Source organism: Baudoinia panamericana, assembly GCF_000338955.1.
Source record: "Baudoinia panamericana UAMH 10762 unplaced genomic scaffold BAUCOscaffold_9, whole genome shotgun sequence".
Taxonomy (NCBI): Eukaryota; Fungi; Ascomycota; class Dothideomycetes; order Mycosphaerellales; family Teratosphaeriaceae; genus Baudoinia; species Baudoinia panamericana.
Window position 1 is genome coordinate 748386 of NW_006911265.1, and position 22154 is coordinate 770539.

Below are 22154 nucleotides of genomic sequence, written 5' to 3' on the forward strand. Positions count from 1 at the left end.
GCGGTTGACAAGGGTACACCCATGTGGCCATGCAGCTATCCAGCAAGCATTCCATTAACGATAATGCTCCCTGTCAGAGCGTCGTGCCGTGCAGTCGCCCGTGTCCGTGGATCAGCCGTCATGGGTAAGACGCTCAGGTATCAGTAAGTTCGGCTTCATAAAGTATCCGGTCTCCTTCCTTCCAGAGCTGTCTGCTCTGCGCCTACGTTCCTTCCTCGAAGTCGCATAAACCAGGCCCGAGGCGTCTTTCCGCTGCTGAAACCACGAATCCAGCTTGGAACATCTGACGAGCATCGCTCCTACATTGTTCTATACCGCATCAATCGTTTCAATCATATGGCTGCAGCTGACGTACAGGCTCCGCCAGCTGAGCCTGCGCCTGCCTTACCCGACTATGTCACCTCGCCCAACGCTGTCTTCGCTGACGAGGGAGTGGAATGGCGCTATGGGAAAGCGCCTGACTACAGTAAGACGCGCAAAGTATGGGAAGAAGGTACGAGTCTTTTTGCCTCCTTCTGTCGCAACCAGGAACGCTCTCTCCGGCGGCTACGAATTCACGACCGAATGAGGCATTCGCACCATATTGACCGTTCCCAAGCGAAGACCTAGTGTTCTAGCCACAACGAGGCGTCGTCTAAACGTATAGGAGCTCGATGAAACCGCGGCTTGCCCGTATCCACTTGCATGAAGACGTCTAATTGCACCTCAACCCAGCCTCAGAGCCTGAGGAAGCGGTGCCGTGAGATTCTGTAGCTGACGATATCCCAGGCAAGAAGATGAACCACGCAGCTGGAAGTCTTCCTCAGCTGGTAGAAAACCTCGTCAAGAACTGGGAAGTCGAAGCTTCCTTCAAGCCGCGGTTACAGGACTGGCGTACAATCGACCACGCTAATTACAGCTTTGCCATGAACGGTGGGCCCGGCCAGGGTGCCGAGCACATGCTGAAAGTCGGGACGTACAATGCCATCGTGGCACCCAACGAGTACTACAGTCCGGAGAACTCGGACTTCGCATCGAGTCACAAGACGTTCAAGCGGATGATGCCGACGTTCGCTTGGGAGGTCATTGAGGTCTACAGTGGTCCACCTAAGGTTGCCTTGAAGTGGCGTCACTGGGGTGTAATGAAGAATGACTATGTGGGTTTCAATGAGTATGTCCTCTCATCCTATCCGACACTGTTCGCATCAGCATGCTGATCTTACATAGCAAGGGCGAGAAAGTCGTAGCAAAAGCACACGGCGGTCCTATTGAGATCTTTGGCATCACCACAGCTACGGTTGATGACAAGCTACGTCTTCAAGCGCTGGACACCTACTTCGACCCGCTCGACATGTTCCGGCAGATTGCACCGTATGGAGTTGTCACTAAGGAGAAGATGAATCGCAACGTCGACTTCTCTGCGGCCATGGACGTTGGCGCTAATCACACGCCTGAGCAACAAGCCACTGACGGCGCGAAGAAGCCCGCTGACTTTTCCAATGACGGTGTGAAGATTGCAGAGCACTTCGGCAAGCCGCAACAAGACAACGAAAAGGATGTGCAAGCGCCCGAGGCCGTAATACAGAAGCACATCTCGGAGAGCACTGGCAAGCCGGCAGATGAGTTTGTGCCGCATCAAGGAGCTGACACTGAAAAGTCAGCCGCTGCGTCTGCCCCAACGGAGCTTTCTGCGGCTCAGCAAGCCGTCGAAGCTGCCGCAACCCATGGTGCTAACGCTGAGATTGAGAAGCCAGCGTCGAACTACCACGAAGCCAAGAAAGATACTGCACCGCAGGGCATCAGCACCGACGTTCCTCGCTCCATGTACTCCTCATCCGTTACTGGTAACCTCGAGGATAGAGTCCGAATGGGCCGAACCGGCGACTTTCAGGACGAGTCGCGCCACATCCGCGACGCGGTAGATGAGCATTTAGAGGGTCCCTCGGACAAGGTCCACCCTCACCCACACGACACTGAGCAGGCTGTGCAGCCACAGCCTGGTGAGGCTGTTGCTGTTCCGGCGCAGTCAGAGGAGACACGAGTAACGCATGAGGAGATGAGTAACATTACGGCTGCCGAGTGCCCGTTCTTGATGAACCGAGAGTAAGCGGGTGGACGCGCAAGGTCACCGTCCACGGCTGAGCGCGATCTTGTGACAGGCGATGGGAGTGCTTGGCGATGGGAAGGCGCACGACACATTGCGATACTCTGGTTAGTCTAGGTGAACTGGTTCTGTACCTATAACCATCCATCCCGAACGCTCTCTTGCATCTGCTCAGTACTGGTTTGTGACCGTATCGGCCATCGTTATGACTATTCCTCAACTCGCCACTTTGCAAAGTTCGATACGAGCGACCCAAATGAGTCATCGTATCGGTGCGCCTTGCTGTTGGATGACACCAGCGCGGTACAAGCCTTGTCGCCGTTCCTGCAATCGCCCAGCAAGATCTGCTATTGGTGCTTCATCCAGCGCCGTGACAGCTTGCGCTACTCACGGGTTACGGTATATCAGCGGCGCATCATGAGAGCCACAACACGCGCTTGCGAGCGAGGTAAGCATGCCATCGTACCGCTTTACTGCGAGGAATGTGACTTGTGATTGATTCAAGCCGGCATGAGGCGCGTGGCATACGACATGATCCGCAATGGAGCCTTCACGGAGCCCACCGTGATGGACGGCCATAGGGCAGTATCTCGGCGCAGTCGCCATCGCGCTGTTGGACGGGTCTGCTATGCCGAAAGTACAGCCGAGCGCCAGCGGTCACACGGTCCTTCACGAACGGCGCGCTCCGACATGAGGCGTGCCGTTTCGGAAGCCTACGCCGTTGCTGAGGCTCTTGGCCGGCAAGTGCAACATGTGTTGCGCGAGGAAGGCTAGCTGCTGCGACGAGCTTTATCTCACGTGTTTGCTTGCAAGGCGTGGTGGCGGAGGTGACGTTGCGCAGCTGAGACGGGAACGAGTGCAAGAGTTGGTGGCTGGAGCTAGCCAATCATCGTAAAGGTGAAACTCACTGGCTGTATGTCAGCAAACCTTGGCACTCATAGCTGCTCTGGAACGCTTTGCGGTCACGCAACATGCAGTATTTCTTTCCTACGCAAAGTACCAAAAGGATGTGTGACCTTTGCATGGAAGCATAGGCTCTCGCCTGTCACAGTCTATCAGATCGTGAGCGAAGATTAAGAGCGTTTAGAGGTCGTTTGATTATCCCAAACCCGTAAGAGAGTAGCAGTAGGGTTTCATCCCCATAGGCGACTATTCGTAGATCGAGAATACATAAGAATATGCGACCCAACCGTGAAGATTCCGTGTTTGAGTGTTATTGCACTTAAATGATTCGGCCTGACTATAGCATGGTGTCCTTGATCGCCAAAGTGTTGCCGCCGGAAATGTGCGTCGTCGCCGCAGCGATCATCGGGCGAGTCGCACGGACCACGAAGGTGGCGGCGGCGGGATTGTGAGTCAAAGGCCAAGGAGGAAGCCAAAGCAGCCAGCCTTGACGTTGCGACACATTTCCAGCGTCAAGCGGAAACTGATGCAACAACAGCAACGATGGCCAGCCGACACTACCCACTCCCGTCAGTATGGACCGGCGCAGTGCAGAGAACGTGAGGGTGGAAGACGCGAAAGGCACTCGGTCGCCTAAGCACGCTCTACCAGTTTGCGCTCTGCTGCCTGTGTTGGCCACACCACCAATCTGACCTCTGATTCATATTGTGGCGACTCATTCTCACTCACCCCAACAATAACACCACCTCCCTCTTCCGCCTTCAACGACTAGTTTCGTATAATACCACCACCGCCGTTCACTATCAGACCCGGCTGCAAGGACGGACTGCTTCGCCGCTTTGCGCCCGCCGCACCACCACTACCGGCTCCGCAACACAACCACTGCGAAACATCCCGAGTCTGCCTTGCTTGATACCACAGATCCACTCATACTCATTCTGACCCTGGACTCTCCACTCAGTCACAGCTGTGACAACGACTTTGAGTAGCAGCTTTTACTAGCCCAGCCTACCAAGAGTCATATACTATCGGGAGACGCAATGTCCTCCCCAGCCCTGGAGATCACCAAGCCCGAAGTCAGCTGCAAAGTACCGTCCAAGTCCATCGAATCCGTTACTGGGACTAGTTGCTGCTAGATCCGCCAGCAGCCACTACTACCACCATCAGCTTGTCAAGTTGGCCTTAGGCCTGATCAAGAAGTTGTGTACTATCGCAAACGGAGAAAGAGACAAGAAACGCTTAGCCATACTGCGCGTGCTCAGACGATAGGACACAAGGAACGGGGACATCGATCAAAGCGTCGTTCGCTATCTACTATCCTCGACCACGTCCGACACTGCACGTACGCTCGTGAACGAGGCATACAGACGGCACGCCTGCAACGGTGCGAAAGGATCCACGGCATTCATTCATATTGGACCAGTTACTCTTACCACTTACGCTCACGAACTTCTATTGACGACGCATAATGAGCTCGGCTGGAGTAATACCGAGCATTAATTGGGATGTGTTTATTGCGCACCTGTCACGACCGTACGATACGTATGGAGCGTCGTCCAATGCATCCGCAGCGTCGTCGCAAAGCTCTGTCTTCTCCTTAGACAGCTGCACCCAGAGCTCGGCAAGCTCCATGTCCGGCAGCTGCCCATCTAGTCAGACCAGAACTGAACAGTACCAACGCTTCTCAGCCACTGGTCCACAACGAGGCGACGCTCCGTTGGAGAAACACTTGCTCGCAACCGATCTCTTTGGCAGCAGTGAGATCGGAACCCTATCATCTCAACCGCAATCTTACGCACATGTTACTTCGGGTGCACCCGATACGTATCAGCAGCAACAGCACCCACGGAGAACGTCCTTGCCTCGCAATCAGAAGCCTCCAGCACTACCTCGACAATGCGAGCGCAAGTCGTTCTTCGTGGATCATCTTGTCGGTAAGCCTTCCACTGTTTTGTTCGTTCCTCCTACGAGTCGTCAGCTAAGATGTTCAATGAAGACACGGTAACGCAGATGGTTGAGGTCATCTGGCCACTTTCCATCGTTCCGTGCAGAAATGACAGCGCCACCGGCAGAGGGGTTCTCCCGTTGCGAAGATATGTGGAAGAGACCCTTCGACGCTCGCGCACAAGTTATTCCACATTACAAGTCGCCCTTTATTATTTGGTGCTCATCAAGCCGTTCGTACCACGCACAGACTTTACGATGGAGCAAGAGTTTGACTGCCCGGCCGAGCGAGCGCTCATGTGCGGTCGGCGAATGTTCCTCGCTGCGCTTATCCTTGCGTCGAAATATCTACAGGATCGCAACTATTCTGCCAAAGCGTGGAGCAAGATGTCGGGGTTGCCGGTACCAGAGATCAACATTAATGAGCGTACCTTCCTGAGCAAGATTCAGTGGAAGCTGCACGTACCCCAGCCGACTTACACGCGCTGGGCCAAGATTGTTGTCGAGTATACGCTCCATACGCAACCGCCCTCGCCCGGATCTGGTAATTGTACGGTTGCATGGCGAAGAATCATACCGCTCCTTACCCCAGAGCTTGACAAGGTCCCGCTGCCTATCGAGCAAGCCGTCTCTGTTCCGGAGTGTCCGGCAGGCTTCAGTTTGACCCCACCTGTAACCCCGACAGAAACCACGAGTGCCATGAACGCCTTGCAGCTGGATCTTACTCTGCAGGAGAGCAAGCCAACGCCAATGTCAGCACCGCCTCCCTTTATGGAGCCGTCGGCGAATATTGCACCGCCGACGCCAAATCTGTTGCGGCAAGGTCCATTGGACACGCCCTCCATGACACCTTCTACTGTGGGCGTAAACACTCCTACGGCCAGTGTCCGTGGCTCGCGCCGCCCGTCCATTGCCTCGGCGATGGCAATCGTTGACAGGAACGCTATCAACCGGTGCGCAATCGACAAGTACCCTCTCTCTCGACGACCTTCAGTAAGCACCACATCCACCGGCTCAAGCCCGGAGTCTATGATGTCCGACCGGACGCGCTCGTCTCGCGCCTCTTCCATCTCTTCGGTCACGACCGTCTCGACCACGAACTCGGTACCGGCGCCGTTCAGAGCCTGCTTGGCTCGGCAGGCGACGTGCCGAAACCTGGCGAGGGTTTCAACGCTACCTTTCTCGGTCAGAGAGGAGAAGGAAGGCTCGACGCCAACCAAGCCCATCATCATCGCTGATGATGCGGACATGGCATCGAGCCCGGAGGTCATCGACTTCACGATCAGCGAGAAGGCCATGCATGCCCCGCACAGGCATAGCAAGCACGCTCCACATCACGCTGCGGCTCCGACTACTACGTCCACAGACATTAGCCGCAAGCGCGCTCGTCCACGCGGTGGACGACGGTCAGACTTGCAGGAGGAGATTCGTGCTCAGCTTGCTGAGGACTGCGACGATACGATGGAAGTTGACGAAGACGACTACATTGTGTCAGAGTCACCGGCAGCCATTCACGTTGGCCGGATGCTCTCCGCACCGCACTCAGGCGTCTATACCAAGGAGCTGCAGTCTCCGGTAGAGATGCTTGGGCGCGACAAGTACCGCGTACCCATCGAGAAATACGGTGGCAAGAAGCGTACTTGCGGATCGGTGTCGCCGCGGCCTTCGTTTGCTTAGATAACTGCCGGCGGAACGCTAGGACTGCGCCAGGCCGGATGCTGAGACGAAGACTACGAGGTGAGATGTTCATATAGCGCTATTCTTTGCCTGCACTTGCGGGGTGCGGGCTTTGCTTTTGCATCTGCACATACGGGTGGCGTTCGAGGTGTTACTGGCAGTATCATGTTTGTAGTACCCTTGGTATTGCAAGTGACGATTTCCAATAATGCATGTCACCCATCGTTTCACACGCGCATGCTCTCCCCACATTTTTTTCTCTCCTACGTGGTGTCGTCGCTAAAATATGTCACTCGACGCTGGTCTGACTTTGAGAAGGACGGTCACGGGTAACGTGGACGGGTTTCTCACTTCTTGCGATTTATGAATCTACCCATGTGCTCCCTAGGCTCCTTGCCACCAGCCTCATAAGCTTCACCGAAGGCTTCGACCCCAGCGGCGATACCTTCGTCAATCGTACTGTTTTCCCACCGCTGCATCAACGTCTTCTGACTTCTGATAGCTTTAGGTCCCATTTGCACAATCTGCCCAGTCCACTCATCGACCGCTCGGTCCAGCTCGACATCATTGTCTACAACTTTTTCCACCAAGCCCCATTGCTCAGCCATCCTGGCATCTAGAGTCTCGGCAAGGTACAGCAGTCTCCTCGTTCTCCCCATCCCAATCAAGCTAGGCAGCAGAGCAGCTTCGACCACGGAAGGAATGCCTACCTTGACCTCTGGCATTGCGAAGGTGCTGTCCTTGGTCGCCACTCGCAGATCGCAAGCAGCTGCGATCTCAAGACCAGCGCCGAGACAAAGGCCGTGGATGCGCGCAATGACGGGGACGGGAATGTCACGAAGGGCTTGGCAAGCTTGGTGTATGCGGGTGATGAAAGCTTTGGCTTCGGATGATGAAGGGAGCTGGTACATTTCCTTGATGTCTGCGCCGCCGATGAAGGAGGGCACTTTGCCCGATGGTGCCTGGCCGCCTGTGAGCACAACAGCTCGAAGAGAAGAGTCCTGGGCGAGGTCGTTGCATGATGCAATTAGTTGCTCTAGAATCGGCGAGTTCACGATGTTGAGTTTAGAGGGATTGGAGACGGTGACGGTGGCAATGTTGTTGCCGGACGGACTCCGTTCCGTGCTCGTACGCACTCCAGATTCAACGTTGATACTGCTCGAAGCTGATCGACGGAGGTGATCCTTGGATTGCACGTGGCCGGCAATCTGCTGTAATCTCCGCTGCGAGGCCATGACGTGGATGTTACAGAGACAGCTGTAGAGCTTGTAGCGTGGTAGATATGCTCGGGATACAGTCTTTCCCTGATGAGAGCCAGAGTGCAGTCGAGCTATGGTCAGCGTTCGTGGTGATGCTCTCCAAATAGCTAATGCCATTAACATGGGTACATCAGCGTCAGAGTTTCGCATACAGGACGTCGTACAGCTGGACGATGCTTCTCCTCGGTAGTTATGTGGCAAGATTTTGTGTCAGTGCGATCTAGCCAACCTCCATCTCCCCGCAACGGGATGATGTGCATTGCAACGCCTCCACATGCAAGTTTCCCCGCATGAAGTCAGTCTGCGTGCAGCAGGGCCAGACATGATTGTAGGTAAGAAGACCACCTCAAGTCCTCATCATCACGCTGGGATACTGAAACACAGCGTGAGCAATCCACAAGGATAAAGATGGCGACTGAGACTCAGACTAAGATGAAAGCCCTCCACTATGACGGGCCTTTCAAGGTCGCGGTCAGGGAGATCGAGACCCCTTCCATCCAGCATCCGGATGACTGTATCATCAAGGTGACAACTGCGTGCATTTGCGGATCCGATCTGCGTGAGTGGACCCAAGCATGCGGCGAAGCGTGCCCGGGGGTTTGCTGACCGTTCCGTGCAATGCAGATATGTATCAGGGTCGTAAGCAGAGCAATGTGTAGATCCCGTCATTATGTTTCAGGCACAGCTGACCCTCCTGCCCATCGGTATGTAGGTACGGCCGCCGAGTCTGGATTAGTGTTCGGCCATGAGAACATGGGCATCATCACCGAAATCGGACCAGGCGTGACGCTGCTGAAGAAGGGCGATCGCATCGTGCTGCCCTTCAACGTTGCAGATGGCAGGTGTCGGAATTGCGAGGAGGGCAAGACGGCCTTCTGCACCGGAGTAAGCGCAGCGATGTGCAGTCGCTTTTGGATTGTCTGAGCCATAGCTGACCACCTACCCTTCAATCTGCAGGTCAATCCAGGCTTTGCTGGTGGTGCGTACGGTTACGTCGCCATGGGACCGTACCAAGGTGGTCAAGCACAGTATCTTCGAGTGCCATACGCGGACTTCAATGCACTCAAGCTGCCTCCAGGAACCGAGCATGAGGCGGACTTTGCGCTTCTTGCCGACATTTTTCCGACAGGCTGGCACGGTCTTGTCCTCGCTGGCTTCCAAGCTGGCGAAAGCGTAGCAGTCTTTGGTGCCGGGCCTGTAGGCTTGGTGAGCAGAGTGCTGCGTAGAGCCGTCCGAGTTGTCTTTGCTGACAGTCGTACCCATGAGTTTTAGATGGCTGCATACTCCGGCGTGATTCGAGGCGCAAGCCGGGTGTTCGTGGTTGACCAGGTCAAGGAGCGACTGGATGCGGCGAAGAAGATCGGTTGCATTCCGATCAACTTCACTGAAGGCGATCCTGTAGAGCAAATCATCAAGGCAAACGATGGCATGGTCGATCGGGCGGTTGATGCTGTCGGCTATCAGGCTGTTGACAAAGGTGGGAAAAAGGAGCAGCCGAATGTCGTTTTGGATCAACTTATTATGGTTACCAGGCCTACAGGTGGACTTGGTATCCCAGGGCTCTATGTGCCGTCTGATCCTGGGGCACCAGACGAGCAGAGCGGAAAGGGCCAGGTGACAATCTCAATGCGGATGATGTTGGTGGACTGACTGACACTGCCAGATCCTGCTTTCTTTTGGCAAACTGTTCGAGAAAGGTCTAAGCCTTGGCACCGGTCAATGCAACGTCAAGGCGTACAATCGTTATCTGCGCGATCTTATCATCTCTGGCCGTGCCAAGCCGTCCTTCGTAGTGTCCCACGAGGTCAGGTAAGTGCAGTATTCCTTGTCTAGGAAGGACATCAGCTGACCCAGTACTTCTCGTATCATAGCCTAGATGAAGCGCCGGACGCTTACGATAAGTTTGACCGGAGAGTGGATGGGTGCGTACAAAGTCATCCGTAACGGCTGAGATATTGCTAACTGTCACACCCATCACCGCTAGGTATACCAAAGTTTTGTTGCATCCGAATGGTTCCTTGTCGTAGGTCAGAGCGACACGATGGTACAACTTGGAGCGTCGAACTGTAACAGCGCAAACCGACGGCATCTGTAGAAAGGCTCATATGAACTAGCGATTGGCCCGAACATCGAGACTCAGCTGCGTTGTGTTCAAGGGACCGTGCATCGGCCGCATGTGTTCAGTCGTAGTGATCAAGTTGACGGGCATTTTGCCCATCTCCTTTTGAGTGGGGGCGTTGGCTTCACCGCTCTTCTTCGTCGCCTTCGAGCACTCTTGCGCGCACGATGCTGACTTCCTCGGCTGGCCTGTCGTCGCCATCCGTCTTCACCATGCCCATGCGCTGGACGACCTTCATGCCGCTTTTGACTCGACCGAAGATGGTATGCTTTCCGTCTAACCATGGAGTGGGAGCCAGTGTGATAAAGAACTGGCTGCCATTCGTATTAGGACCCGAATTAGCCATGCTCAGTACGCCAGCTCCTGTATGCTTGAGATCGTTGCGGATTTCGTCTTCGAACTTGTCTCCATAGATGCTGGCGCCGCCACGACCGGTGCCAGTCGGATCACCACCCTGGATCATGAAGTCTGGGATGATCCGATGGAAGACGGTGCCATTGTAGTAATTTCGAGACGCCAAGGTTGAGAAGTTGCGGCAGGTCTTCGGAGCGTGCTCTGTATACAGCTCACAAGTTATGCTGCCCATAGACGTCTCGAGCACGACAACCTGGGCCATTGCGGAAGTCAGATGTTTGTGCAGCGATCCCTCTATCCGTCAGCGACTCAAAGACCATCAAAGTGCGGTGTGGCTCTGGAAAGCTGTCTAAGTCTCTGGGCTCCTTGGCTGCACGTGGCTGATGTTGCGGTGAAGGGCAGAAATGACCTGCTGTTCAGCAACTCCTTCGAGATGCCTACTACACGACCGTTATCGTTTTGCCGCGTCCAATCCCTTCACCGAAGGCTTTGGTATGGGTGCCAATGAGCTTTGAGGACAGTTCACTAATGAATGGACGCTACCGTGCGTGGTTCCAAGATCAGCCAGTAAGTTTAGAGACCGGCCTGTTGACCTGCTAACACAGCGGCCATGCCTTACCGTTGTCGCGTCGGTTTCAGGCGTCCAAAAACATCGATGCTGCCAGATCTTCGGAACATTGCTCTTGCAGGGATGCCGCCTCCTGGAAAGCACGGTGCGCCGGAGCTCGCTCCGTTTATAGGACCACTGCGTGTTTACATTGAACGTCTCCCGGTTTGTGATGGAGTAAACCTGCTGCTTTGCAAACGATCATGAATTGCAAACCGCATCTCGACTGGGTTGGGTGTTTGTCTGTACATGTCTTAGAGAGTCGCGGCCACTTGACTGTCTCCTGTCCTCATCAACCGCCGCTTCTTCTCCGCTTCCCTGCCATTATTGGCCAGGCTAACGATGAAAAAGTAGAACAGCATATCGCTGTTATGATCGCACCGAACGATCCCATGACCGCACCGAATGGTCCCATAAGCAGTCTTTGACTACCCAAATTGCCCCCAGCGTGCCGAAGCACAGAACAACTCACAGCCACAAGGTGCCGAAGCACAAGGTATCCCACAGTCAAAACGTGCCGCAGCACAAGCTATCCCACAGCAGCAGATGTGCTCTCCAGGCCAAGTTGGCGACAAGTCCCAGAGGGCGAGAAAGCGGTTAACCACCCTACAGATGCTGCCTAGTGCTTGCCAGGCACGTGTTGCAACACCAGTAAAGCAGTCGTTCGAATTTGTCGAGCAAGCTTCTTGCCTTCAAGCGTAAGCTGCAAAAACTGAACATGTTTCACCTAGGAATTATGAGTTGGTATACTCTCACGCCCAATAATGAAGGTCCAGCCATGTATCACAGCAAACAAACCATCCGGCTCATCAAGCCAACGCCTTGCTCAGCATGGTACCTATGCCGAAGGTGATAAGCCTCAAGCATGGACCAAGCAACCAGCCATCTCGGTCGATCAACCAGCTGTCACACTGTCCCGACCATGTAAGGAACAGGAAGAAAACGTGCAAGGAGGCGGGGCGTCGCAGTTCTTATACCTCTCAAGTCGGCTCCACGGACCAGCACGAAAATGGTGACTGGGGCGTGTGACCGCTCAACGTGATCTCGCAGCGTCATACTCCATTATACGTGCATGGTTGAGTAATTGGAAACGGAATCGACGTGAGTGCGGAAGGCGCGATCTTCCGATTCTGGAAAGCAGCGCACGGCAGAGAGCATACACAAAGGAAAGCCATGGAGGCTTCTGTGATTCGTGCCTTCCACATCCGGCATATTTGCGGCATTGTCCGTACTGTCCACTTACGGGAGCCCTGGAGTGTGGTGTGTAATGTATAAATCGGGCAGCATACGGTGGTGTTGATGCAAGAAGGTGGTGCTAGGGGGCGTGCTTGAGCAGCCCACAGATCTCTCCAAAAGCACCTCCTCGATCGCACGCTCTTCGAACTCTCTCCGTAGTTGCCAAGCGAACAGCTACGTCCCCGTCCGATTTCGCATCCTGGCAAAGCAACAAAAAGGTGCCGCCATTGATGTTGACACATGCTCGTCTTTGGTTGATCCGCAGTACACATGGTTCGGATAGCCATACTCTGCATTTGAGCACAACAATCGCAACACTTTGAATTTTGTGCCAAGTTTACCACAACTCGACCTCACAGCATCGAGGGTATAACGAGGTAGTCAACTCCTTACTGGGGTCATGCAACGCAAAACTTGAAGAGGCCAGTCCTGACTTCACAGAAGCCGAAGACTATATCTCATTGGTAATGAAGACGTAGAAATGGAGGCAGAGGATAGGCAGGATCATAAGCCGAATAGCACCGAGGAGTCCAAAATAATCATAGAAGGTTACGTCCCAGTCTTCATGATCGCGCCCACCTCAGATCCATGTGCGCTCTGCTCGTATCATTATGCGCTTGTCTCATGCTCTGTCTCCCATCCAGTAACGCCTACACAATGCTGACGCCTGCTTTGCCGAACAGTGATCGCTAGAACCCTACGTCGGCGCATACAATACGACTGTCGAATTGAAAGCACTCTCCTGGAGTGCATTGCAATGTCACGCTCAAGCTAATGCTCTTTGCCTAGAACATCGTACCGAAAGTCTCCTCTGTCACATTCGAAAGCGGTTTCCGTGGGCTTGCTGGCCTGCCGTTTTCGTCTGTCGCAGGCTTCCGGTGCCTAAAATATCGACTTATGAGCATGTTCCAACCTAAGGAGGGGGGTGAAGGATGTGCATACCTGAACGTGAAGCCAACAAACATCTGTCTGCCCATATCGCCCTCACGGTCGGCCATACGCTCCAACGCTTCCTGCTTCTCCAATACCTCCTTGTACTTGGCCATGTCCTTCTCATTGCCGAAGTCGTCGAAGTAGCCTGCATCTGTGTCACTGTCCAGCTCGGGCACAAATGGAGCACGCTCCTGCCTCAAGCGATCCCACTGCACCTCACGGAAGTAGTCGTGCATTTGCACGGCCTTAATGCCCTTCAATCTATTCGGCTTGGTGGCGATTAGGCGGGTGATAAGGTCCCACGTGCGGCGAGAGAGGAAGTAGTTTGGATCTTCGTACTCCGGCTTGCGCAGGACGGATTGCCAGCGCTTGAGGTTCTGCCACGTCTCGTCTACAGTGGCTCCGGCGAACGGTGGATAGCCGGCCAAAGCCTCGAAGAGCATACAACCGAGAGACCAGTAATCAACTGTGAAGTCGTAGTCTTCGCCTTTCAGCACTTCCGGAGCCATGTAATCCGGCGAACCCACAATCGACTTGGCGTAGTGGACTTCGCGCTCTCGCAGGGAACGGTAGCCTTCACGGCGCTCTCTAGGCGTGCGCTCTTCCATCGGTCGACTAAACGGTATGGAGGAAGCTGGGATGTCGCCAACGGAGGACAGCTTGATGCGCATGCTTTCAATCTTCGCTGGCGCGAGAAAGCCTGCTGCAAGACCGAAGTCGGTCAGCTTGACGTGCCCGGTGCCATCAATGAGGAAGTTCTCGGGCTTGAGATCACGGTGGATGTAGCCCAGGCTGTGCAGAGAGTCCACGCAGAGGAACATCTCGGAGATGTAGAAGCGAGCGTGGCGATTATGCAGAACGCCGGTGTTGTTGAGCAATGTGCGGAAGTCACCACCAGGCACGTACTCCATGGCAAGGTAGATGCTGTTGTCGTCCTGGAAGGCATAAAGTAAGCGCACGAGCCAGTCACTCTTAGCGGTGGTCAAGATGTCGCGTTCGGTAAGCACATGTCGGACTTCGTCAAGCTTGTACAGCAGCTTCTTCGACATGACTTTCAGCGCGCAAATCTCGCGAGTGTCCTTCTTGCTGGCAAGATAGACCTGGCCGTATCCGCCTTGGCCAATCTGAGTCAGAATCTGAAAGTCGCCGTGCTTCATCCGCGTGCGGCGTTGGCGAAGATTGGCGCGCTCGCGGCCAAGATAATCGGTCCAAAGCGTATCATACTGCTCCTTCTCAGCCTGCGATGTTGCATCTGTTGGCTTTGGGTTGTGTTGCTTGAAAGCTTGCAGTCTGTTCTGCCGGCTATGTGTATATGAGAGGAGATCGAAGTAGTAGTCCAAGAAGTACAGTTGCGTCACATTTGCAAGACGCTTTACCGCCGGCTTCGTCAGTTTTTCGATGTCCTCCGGCGTCAAGGCCCCTGTGATCGTACCCTGCTTCTGCCGAGTCGGAGAGTGCTCCTCTGCGCGGTTGCGGTATGGCTCTTGTCTCCGCTCGGCAGCCTGGTTGATGAATGATTGTGTTTGCTGCATCTGCGGTCGGTGAGTTGGTGGGGTGTTCTCCTTGCCTTGCTTCCGAAGCGGACTGCCAAGCGCTCCACCCTTTGCGTCTTGACCGGCAAAAGGGTCGAAATCGACGTTCTTCTGCGGTGACGCCGAGCCTTGCTGTTTCGTCTGCAGCGCCTTCGTGTTTGGCTGACCTTGGGTTGGCTGTAGCTTCATAGCGTTGGAGAACACGTCAGGCAGGTCGAAAGCTCCAGGCGGCATCTTGTTCTTGCTTGGACTACCCTGGGGGGTATGAGGGGGGGAAAAGAAGGCATCGTGATCATTGCTGGGTGTGCCCGGTGTTTGTCCGTTCATGTTGTTGGTAGAGCGAGCGTGCAAGAGTGGCGGCGGTATCGCCAGCGTAAACTCGTGGTTCTGGCCGCCAATGCTCATCGACGCGGTTGCAGCCATCGTGAGGAAGTTTATGCTGGGAGTTCACTATGCGAAGGTAGCTGGGAAAGACATGTGATTCTTCATGATTCAAGCCGGTCGGCATGTGCGAAGCACAGTCTCCGCACGGGCCCACAATCAACCCCCCAAACCAAAGTCGTTGGCGAGGTGACGGACGCGCCTTCCAAGCATGACGCGTTGGCACCACCTTCTTTCTTGATAATTGCTCTTTGCGCAGCTCAATCTATCGCACCACAGACTCCATGTCCGACATGCCCTGAGCTGGGCTTGGTTGCCGACTGATTCACGTGTCCCATCGAACCCCCCTCGAGAAACATCTCCCCAACTCTATCCGCCGTAACCTCGAAACACTTATGCCTTTTCAAGCACCGCAATGCATTGCCCTCCAGCATTCACCGCCATAGCCGGCCTCAGCTTCTTGCTAAGCGCGTACATTACGGCTCCAATGAACTTGTTGATAGGCAGACACGGCATGACGCCGGTGAGCGCGACTGCGACGAGGATAATCGCGATGGCGAACCATCCTGACGCGACTCCGAACACTTGCCATAGCCGCGAGTCAAGCGCGTTGACGGCCAGTGTAACCTGTTGGCGTTAGGTAAGACCAAAAGAACGCCGAACCTGAACAGCAGAGAGCGCTTGAAGCAGTCCTGGCAGTCGCCCCGTCACACCTATGTAATCACGGCGAGAGAGTACAGGGCCGAAGCTACCCTTAGTCGCGAAGCGTAGCATGTCGGCGGCGGCCTACGTAGAATGCAACATACATCACGAACATTGTCCGATGGAATTTGCGCACTGATTACGATATGTGGCTGTAGCTATAGCGACTTGGATCTGCGTGTGTCAAGGTTGATGTAGGACTGCTCCTGTTGGTAGTCATCAGTATAGACTGTAGAACGAAAGACTTCCGACCTGGGCCTCGACTAATGGAGCATTTAGAAGATAAGTATCACCTGATCAATGTCATTACTCGTAGCATTCGGCACGCTCTGCTCTGGCGACATGGCAGCACCTCGCTCACACTATAACGACCGCCTGCCTGTTTACGCCCGCTAGCGGCGCACTCCCTCAAAGCCCTCTCGAGCGACGGCATGTTCTATATACAATGAGATCCTCTCGAAGCTCGTCTTTACCATCTGCCATCTATACGTCGTGGTAAATGTTGGTCATCCAACAGCCACAGCCACAACCATGGGTATCATAGCCAAAAGCGAAAGCGCAGTGAAATAGAGCCATCCAAAAGATGGCGAACATCTACAGCGTGAGCTCATAAGCTCATCGTCAACCACTCCCACTCCTGAGGTCCGGTCAACATGCCAGGGTGAACACCTGGAGGAAGAGGTCCGTTAGCATCGAAGGGCAGCATTGGGCCTTGCATAGGCAGACCCCCCATGTCGCCCATTGGTTGGCCTTGCATCTGCATCATGTTTTGTTGCTGGGGCGGAGGCTGAGGCATCAGGTTAGGTAGCAAGGGCATTGGCGTGGGCGCGAGATCTCGTTGGCTTCCAAGACTACCTTTCTCGGGGCTGCTTCCCTCGGCATCTTGCATCTCGGTGTCCCCGGACAATAGAGCAGCGCCGGCTCTGCTCTGCCTCCTCGCTTTGCGTGGTGCCATCACGCGGGTAGGAGCCAAGGTCGACGGTTGTGAAGGCGGCTTTGGCGGACCAGGCGCGATAGGCACTACAGTCTTGACCGGCTTTTCCGCTACACCGGAACTTGTTGGGGTCGTGGCGGCCGTGGCGGAGCCTGCGGAACCTGTTGCGGAGTTCGGCGAGTCACCTTCATTATTCGAGCCCTTAGCAGATGTCGGCGTAATCGTTGCAGTCTGAGCAACAGAATTCTTGCGACTAGAACCTTTCTTCGACCTTGAGCTGCCGACCGGGCCAGAGTTGCCACTGCCGCGGTTGCGCTTTTTGATCACATCAGTTTTCAAACTGAGTGGGCGCACCACGCCATGCAGCTTCAAAAACAAGCCACAAGCATTGCACAACGGGTGACCCTCCGGGTTACGGCGCCACAGTGGTGTCGTCTGCGTGAAGCAATTCGTGCAGGTGGTTGGGACGCCGCCATTGTCGCCACCTTGTCTTGGGCTCCCAGGGCGTGAAGGGACGGTAGACGCAAATCCAGACTCGGGTGGAGACGAAGGAGAGGACTGTGTGCGGATGGAGAACATCCCCGTGGCCATGCCCACCGTATTTGGTGTCGAGGTCGTCCGCGGTATCTTCCTTGTCCTTGGGTCACCTCCACGGTTTCGAATATCGCTTACGGATGCAGTAGAGCCATGGCCTCTGTGCAGCCCATCATCCCAGTCAGGAGACGGAATCATCTCGGTCGAGCCAATCGTCACGGCCTTCCTGGGCGGTCCACCCAGATACTGCGCGTTCTGTTGGTACTGTTCTGGCATCGAGATTTCCCATTGGTAATTGCCCGGCATCTCCATCCCAGATCCGTCCATTTGTGGGTAGCCTTGTTGCATGAACATTTGCGAGTCATGCACTTGAGCAGCCTCTTCGTCCTCGTCCGAGTCCCCCCCGAATGAGAACATATTGTCGTGATGTGGTAGCTGCATGGCAGTCTGCTGGTTGAAATCTCCCGAAACGCCTTGCGGCATGTCGAGAGGTCCGGGAACTTGAAAAGTGGGGTTGCTGAAAGCATGCGAAGGCGTGCTACTCGATATGGCACTGAACATCGTTTCTGCATTCGGGTTGAAGATGAATTGTTGCGGTTGCTGTGACTGCACTGACGGCGGATTCAAGCTCCGGTGCTGGAAGTTGGACATGGAGCCATGACCGGGGTGTAGCTGAGAGCCGCCGCCGCCGAAAAAGATACTGTCGCCGCTCTCAGCCATTGGCTGCGGAGTCGAGACTGTCGACGGATACGCCGAGTGCTGCGGAGACTGAAAGGTAGATATACTTTGAAGAGGTGCCATTGACGTGCCTTGATGGTAGAGCTGGTTAAACGGACTGCCGGTAAAAGACGGGGAGCCCACGGGCGAGAAGGTGAAGTGCTGTTGCATAGGTCCGGCGGAATTGATGATGGGGTCATTGTCGAGATCGAAGGTGCTGAGATTGAAGGGTAATGGAGGATGCTGCGCTTGCGGCTGCTGCAAAGGCAGTAATGTCGGAGTCGGGTCAAGCGTGTAGTTGTGTAAAGCCGCCTCGTCGGCGGGGTCGTGTGACACCATCGAAGCGCTGTTGACGGGTGGCACCTGCGGCGATGCTTCTGCGCGTCGCTTGTGAGGCTGCAGCATGTCAGCATCTACGTAACGATACGATTCACTCATATACATGTAATGTCATGTACATATACTACACATACCCTTCGCTCATCAATGCTCGTCTTGCGCACGTGCCTGGGTACGTAGGCGAATTCGTCATTGGCTCGACTTTGCTCCAGTGGCGGCAGGGAGGGAGCGGAGGCACGAGCGAGCGACAGCTCCTGCGCCTGCAGCCTTCGATGCTGCTGCTGCTTGATTGAGATGGCCGAAGCAGTGGCGGCAGATGCGGCCGCGGGTGCAGGTGCTGGTGTGGGAGGTTCTTGCTCGGTGGCGGGCGAAGCAATTGAGGAAGGCACGATAAAGTCATCGAGGTTCATGCGGTCCGAGTCCGGGCTGGTAATGTTGACTTGTTCAGACGACTGGCGCAGCTGGGCAATGCCACTCGGCGCATTCGGCTGGTTGCGAGCGGCAAGACTGAATGAATCCCGGTCAGTAACAATGCACTCATCCAACGTAGACTACAATCCAGTATCTTGACTCGCACCTTTTCCGCTCCATTTCCTTGCGACGCAGGTTCATCGACATCATGCGCCACGTAAGGTTCTCCAGTCGTTCCGAGTTGGGCAACTGGCCCTTGGTCTTGTGATACAGCTTCCATATCTGCGTACCTAGCGGATCGTTCTTCTGCATGTCTTCGGGACTTTCAGACTCGAGTCCCGCTGTATCATCCTTCCACTCGCCGAAGAAGCTGTCGCGCAACAAACCGCGTGTTGCAGATGCCTCGGTTGGCGACAGATCCAGCTTGCTCTCCAACGTGCTGAGGCTGCTGGCAGACGTCAGAGATTGTATAGCGGATGAGGATCCGGAGCTGTTGTCGCTGGCGTGCGCTGGCGGAAGGCGGACGTGGCGCGGCGACGACGTGGTATTCGAGACCACAGCTTCTCCGCTGTCTAAGCCTAGGGCGCTATTGTCCACCGAGTCGTCTGACAATGCTTCAGACAAGCGCATCTCCGAATCCACCCCACGCCGCACCCCAGCTCCTAGAGGCGCTTGGTCCTGAGCACAATCAACCCTAGACATCCAGCTAGGCTTGCCTCAGATTCCCGCACCCCTTCTCTTTGACTACTCCGACAATGTGCGATAACGCGCGACGTGAGGGGCATGGGCATAAGCAAAGAGAGTCAAGACGGCCCGCGCGCTGGAGGAGGGTATGCGTAATAATACGTCCCTAGTGCGCCAGGCTGGTTATTGTCGGCTCTCGCGAGAGGAACCACTACAAGGCGACGCGAGGGTCAAGACCGGCACCAGTACCCACTCGGCACACAACTTCATGGAACTACACACACGGCTGCACTGCGGGCTGTCTTTTGCTGGAGACAACTCGGTCTAACTGCTCCTCTGCGTGGCTCATATGGTTTTGGGGCTTCCCGTAGCGTGGGATGTGGGACGAACTATCCCTGCGCCCAATTAGCGGCTGCATATCTGCGTTTCCTTGCAACGAATAGCATGTGTCCGTCCCCACAAACCGAACGCTTCGATGTTGATGTCGTTCACACGGAAGGTTCATTCAAGCGAGCCTCTGCCACAGGATGGCGATGCCTCACAAGCGATGATGTCTTCAACAGCACGATGATCTTCCTACGACCCGGCAGCACCATGCAGCACTCGCCCACGGCAATGGTAGCTTCCGAGCTACGAATATTCACCGGGCCGCACAGACCCAAGCATTGACGACCGAGTGACGATTTCGAGCAGGGTAATGTGCGCCACCAGTCTCGCATTTTCATAAGCTTTAAATTGTCAGATGGGGATGGGCTAGAAAGTGCCTTTACACAGGTGGAGCTCTCGCGTTCGAAAACGATGCTGGACTTTGCGCTTCCCAACTACGGCCGCCCTCGTAGACTACTTTGATAGAAAAGCGCTGCTTCAGAGATATTGACGAGGCTCCATCAGTGAAGGTTGCGGCAAGATTATGAGACAGCTTGACGTTGCGGGTAAGCTCAAGAGCCGGCGCAGGGAGGCAAATCGGTCACACTACAATTATTGCCTGCTTCCCAATTCATCCGCTTACCACCGCGTTGTGGACCGCAAGCCAAGCTTCCACTTTTCAGTCTTCTGTGTGTAGTCGTGACAACGGCTTATATCTTACATACAGAGCATGAACTGTCAAGCGGGAAGCGAACTGCGGATTAGAAGTAGAACGCCAGCCCAAGCTGTTCGAAGACGGTAATGCAAGCTCAGCGATTCGTCCAGTCTCCAAGGTCGTTATATGCCAATGATCTAACAGGACCACACGATTCTAGACCCTCGATTGATGGAGATGAGGCTGGTAGATGGTTCGCCCGTGAGTCGCGATCCTGCGCACACGACGTTTAGTGGTACTCCACAGTCTGAGCTTCCTGGAGGTTGGAGAGAAAGAACGCTTGAGATGGCGTGAGTCTCGACCATCTGCGCAATGTTCTCTTTGAACTCAAGGTACTGACTTCGCGCCCGTCTGTCCGACCAGGTCTGCGTCCCGAAGGCGGATCGATGGCGGCGCAGGCGCTGCGTCGCATTGTTGGCTGTTGTGGTGGAGTCAGCCACCGAAAGTGCAGCGTTGAGCAAGCGACGGCGTCGCGTAGCTTCCTCGATCCGCGCGGCCATCCGAGGGCTGCCAGGCACCGTCAGCATCGGACTGCGCATGACTCTACCAAATCCAAACTGCCGCGCATTGCTCCAAAATTGGCTGCGAAATCACACAAGGTGATGGTTAGAATAGTACTCTTGACGAGTCGTCCAAAAGGCCCCTCGACGGTTGCAGGCTTAGTGAAGGGATGTTTGTGTCGATGTCACATGCGCGATTGCCTTCATGGTAAGCTCAGTGGGGCGACAACGGGGTGACAGCGCCAGGGTCTCGGCGGACCGAAGACGCGGCAGACGAAAACGGCCTCGCTTCGCGGCAATTGAGTCGAGACGATCAACGGAGAGCGTGGGGATGATGCGGCCTTCTTGCCCTCCGTAGACGAGCTCGGCCGGTATTTGCTGCATCTTTTGCGTAAGAGCGCGGAGAGCAGTGCGACACCCGGCTAAATGGCTTTCAGCTTTTCACAAAGAACCAGATGCGGTGCAGCTTCACATCTTCGAAGATGCCGGATGTCGAACGTCAGCTCGCAGTCATCTAAGCCGATCAGATGGCGCTTGGCAGAGCGCTCGACTCCATGGCGTCCCCGGGATGGTGGGCAGCTATAGGCTCCGTTTGGCGCGGCAGCCGTCATGGTGGCTCGAATCTCGATGAGCAACAAGATCCCGTAGAGACGTTGTCGTGCCACATCTTTGAGATAAAGCTGTTCGGATGCTGCGTCTACGAGAGATCTCCCAACGAGGGTGCAGCGACCATCGCCGATGCGCGAATATGGAATGGCGATAGCTCACGTGCAGCCTCTCTCAGGGTGGCCTTGGAATCCTCGGCGCTTGTAGTTCGTTTGTGCAGCGGTTGAGATGCTAAAGTGCACGAGTCTGAGGACTGAGTCTCTCCATATATGCCTACTGACCCCAGACCACTATCTGACCTCCCCACGACACTGATAAGACGCCAGCGCTCCTGAACGAATCGGTACCATGCCCTTTGTCTACCCCTATGCACGACATATCGCTGGAAGTCTGATCGAGAACTCTCTCGCGTCCCTGCGTTTTACTAGACCTCGTGGCAGCTTCTCAAGGACTTGCCTATCTCAGCCGATAGCATTGACCGCACGAGGTTTTGACCTACGCCTTATCGCTCGCTGGGGACGAAGCTTACCGCAAAGAGATTGCGCCATGCGAGTCAGCGTTGACACCATATCAACTGCCACCGTCTTTGGCGGAGATGCGGAGGTGGCTTTCTTTTAA

The 22154-nt window shown here is 55.0% G+C and overlaps 12 protein-coding genes across 12 annotated transcripts; 7 read left to right on the plus strand and 5 right to left on the minus strand.

Moving 5' to 3' along the window:
* The first annotated feature begins 139 nt into the window (after nucleotides 1-139).
* On the plus strand, nucleotides 140-2340 carry BAUCODRAFT_555502 (uncharacterized protein). The gene is made up of 3 exons (XM_007680244.1): nucleotides 140-493; nucleotides 769-1150; nucleotides 1207-2340. Exons 1-3 carry the CDS (start codon nucleotides 337-339, stop codon nucleotides 2084-2086), a joined length of 1419 nt encoding a protein of 472 aa, XP_007678434.1. The 5' UTR covers nucleotides 140-336; the 3' UTR covers nucleotides 2087-2340.
* Nucleotides 2341-4814: 2474 nt separating this feature from the next.
* BAUCODRAFT_48014 (uncharacterized protein) lies at nucleotides 4815-5815 on the plus strand (the record flags this gene model as incomplete). The annotated part of the gene is made up of 2 exons (XM_007679935.1): nucleotides 4815-4920; nucleotides 4983-5815. Coding segments are annotated over 2 exons (939 nt in total), but the record flags the coding sequence as incomplete, so codon positions are not given.
* An 875-nt stretch (nucleotides 5816-6690) lies between these two features.
* Nucleotides 6691-6954, plus strand: BAUCODRAFT_555968 (uncharacterized protein). The gene has a single exon (XM_007680245.1). The coding sequence runs from the start codon at nucleotides 6773-6775 to the stop codon at nucleotides 6938-6940; it is 168 nt and encodes a 55-aa protein (XP_007678435.1). The 5' UTR covers nucleotides 6691-6772; the 3' UTR covers nucleotides 6941-6954.
* On the minus strand, nucleotides 6955-7704 carry BAUCODRAFT_60051 (uncharacterized protein; the record flags this gene model as incomplete). Its single annotated transcript, XM_007679964.2, has 1 exon — nucleotides 6955-7704. A coding segment is annotated over one exon (750 nt), but the record flags the coding sequence as incomplete, so codon positions are not given.
* A 570-nt stretch (nucleotides 7705-8274) lies between these two features.
* BAUCODRAFT_149798 (uncharacterized protein) lies at nucleotides 8275-9893 on the plus strand (the record flags this gene model as incomplete). The annotated part of the gene is made up of 8 exons (XM_007680246.1): nucleotides 8275-8425; nucleotides 8491-8505; nucleotides 8579-8751; nucleotides 8824-9072; nucleotides 9139-9480; nucleotides 9530-9675; nucleotides 9738-9788; nucleotides 9851-9893. The coding sequence occupies 8 exons, from the start codon at nucleotides 8275-8277 to the stop codon at nucleotides 9891-9893; spliced, it is 1170 nt and encodes a 389-aa protein (XP_007678436.1).
* A 216-nt stretch (nucleotides 9894-10109) lies between these two features.
* Nucleotides 10110-10601, minus strand: BAUCODRAFT_25821 (uncharacterized protein; the record flags this gene model as incomplete). Its single annotated transcript, XM_007679774.1, has 1 exon — nucleotides 10110-10601. The coding sequence occupies one exon, from the start codon at nucleotides 10599-10601 to the stop codon at nucleotides 10110-10112; it is 492 nt and encodes a 163-aa protein (XP_007677964.1).
* Nucleotides 10602-11432: 831 nt separating this feature from the next.
* BAUCODRAFT_555759 (uncharacterized protein) lies at nucleotides 11433-12112 on the plus strand. The gene has a single exon (XM_007680247.1). The coding sequence runs from the start codon at nucleotides 11711-11713 to the stop codon at nucleotides 11960-11962; it is 252 nt and encodes an 83-aa protein (XP_007678437.1). The 5' UTR covers nucleotides 11433-11710; the 3' UTR covers nucleotides 11963-12112.
* Nucleotides 12113-12664: 552 nt separating this feature from the next.
* BAUCODRAFT_35908 (uncharacterized protein) lies at nucleotides 12665-15113 on the minus strand. The gene is made up of 2 exons (XM_007679880.1): nucleotides 13125-15113; nucleotides 12665-13064 (listed from the first exon to the last, which is right to left on the minus strand). Exons 1-2 carry the CDS (start codon nucleotides 15068-15070, stop codon nucleotides 12968-12970), a joined length of 2043 nt encoding a protein of 680 aa, XP_007678070.1. The 5' UTR covers nucleotides 15071-15113; the 3' UTR covers nucleotides 12665-12967.
* An 874-nt stretch (nucleotides 15114-15987) lies between these two features.
* BAUCODRAFT_35909 (uncharacterized protein) lies at nucleotides 15988-19628 on the minus strand. Its single transcript, XM_007679881.1, has 3 exons — nucleotides 18832-19628; nucleotides 18389-18761; nucleotides 15988-18311 (listed from the first exon to the last, which is right to left on the minus strand). The coding sequence occupies exons 1-3, from the start codon at nucleotides 19293-19295 to the stop codon at nucleotides 16338-16340; spliced, it is 2811 nt and encodes a 936-aa protein (XP_007678071.1). The 5' UTR covers nucleotides 19296-19628; the 3' UTR covers nucleotides 15988-16337.
* A 523-nt stretch (nucleotides 19629-20151) lies between these two features.
* On the plus strand, nucleotides 20152-20507 carry BAUCODRAFT_35911 (uncharacterized protein). Its single transcript, XM_007679882.1, has 2 exons — nucleotides 20152-20384; nucleotides 20441-20507. The coding sequence occupies exons 1-2, from the start codon at nucleotides 20260-20262 to the stop codon at nucleotides 20478-20480; spliced, it is 165 nt and encodes a 54-aa protein (XP_007678072.1). The 5' UTR covers nucleotides 20152-20259; the 3' UTR covers nucleotides 20481-20507.
* A 60-nt stretch (nucleotides 20508-20567) lies between these two features.
* BAUCODRAFT_124286 (uncharacterized protein) lies at nucleotides 20568-20969 on the minus strand (the record flags this gene model as incomplete). Its single annotated transcript, XM_007680248.1, has 1 exon — nucleotides 20568-20969. One exon carries the CDS (start codon nucleotides 20967-20969, stop codon nucleotides 20568-20570), a length of 402 nt encoding a protein of 133 aa, XP_007678438.1.
* Nucleotides 20970-21213: 244 nt separating this feature from the next.
* Nucleotides 21214-21958, plus strand: BAUCODRAFT_556731 (uncharacterized protein). Its single transcript, XM_007680249.1, has one exon. It carries the CDS (start codon nucleotides 21458-21460, stop codon nucleotides 21761-21763), a length of 306 nt encoding a protein of 101 aa, XP_007678439.1. The 5' UTR covers nucleotides 21214-21457; the 3' UTR covers nucleotides 21764-21958.
* The last annotated feature ends 196 nt before the right edge of the window (nucleotides 21959-22154 follow it).

Coding starts and splice junctions, on each gene's coding strand:
- BAUCODRAFT_555502 (XM_007680244.1), top strand. CDS start 337: ATGGCTGCAGCTGACGTACAGGCTCCGCCAGCTGAGCCTGCGCCTGCC. Junction 494..768: donor GCGCAAAGTATGGGAAGAAG/GTACGAGTCTTT, acceptor ACGATATCCCAG/GCAAGAAGATGAACCACGCA. Junction 1,151..1,206: donor GACTATGTGGGTTTCAATGA/GTATGTCCTCTC, acceptor GATCTTACATAG/CAAGGGCGAGAAAGTCGTAG.
- BAUCODRAFT_555968 (XM_007680245.1), top strand. CDS start 6,773: ATGTTTGTAGTACCCTTGGTATTGCAAGTGACGATTTCCAATAATGCA.
- BAUCODRAFT_555759 (XM_007680247.1), top strand. CDS start 11,711: ATGAAGGTCCAGCCATGTATCACAGCAAACAAACCATCCGGCTCATCA.
- BAUCODRAFT_35908 (XM_007679880.1), bottom strand. CDS start 15,070: ATGGCTGCAACCGCGTCGATGAGCATTGGCGGCCAGAACCACGAGTTT. Junction 13,065..13,124: donor TTTGTTGGCTTCACGTTCAG/GTATGCACATCC, acceptor TCGATATTTTAG/GCACCGGAAGCCTGCGACAG.
- BAUCODRAFT_35909 (XM_007679881.1), bottom strand. CDS start 19,295: ATGCGCTTGTCTGAAGCATTGTCAGACGACTCGGTGGACAATAGCGCC. Junction 18,762..18,831: donor AAGGAAATGGAGCGGAAAAG/GTGCGAGTCAAG, acceptor GGATTCATTCAG/TCTTGCCGCTCGCAACCAGC. Junction 18,312..18,388: donor CGAGCATTGATGAGCGAAGG/GTATGTGTAGTA, acceptor GACATGCTGCAG/CCTCACAAGCGACGCGCAGA.
- BAUCODRAFT_35911 (XM_007679882.1), top strand. CDS start 20,260: ATGAGACAGCTTGACGTTGCGGGTAAGCTCAAGAGCCGGCGCAGGGAG. Junction 20,385..20,440: donor GTTGTGGACCGCAAGCCAAG/CTTCCACTTTTC, acceptor TATCTTACATAC/AGAGCATGAACTGTCAAGCG.
- BAUCODRAFT_556731 (XM_007680249.1), top strand. CDS start 21,458: ATGGCGCTTGGCAGAGCGCTCGACTCCATGGCGTCCCCGGGATGGTGG.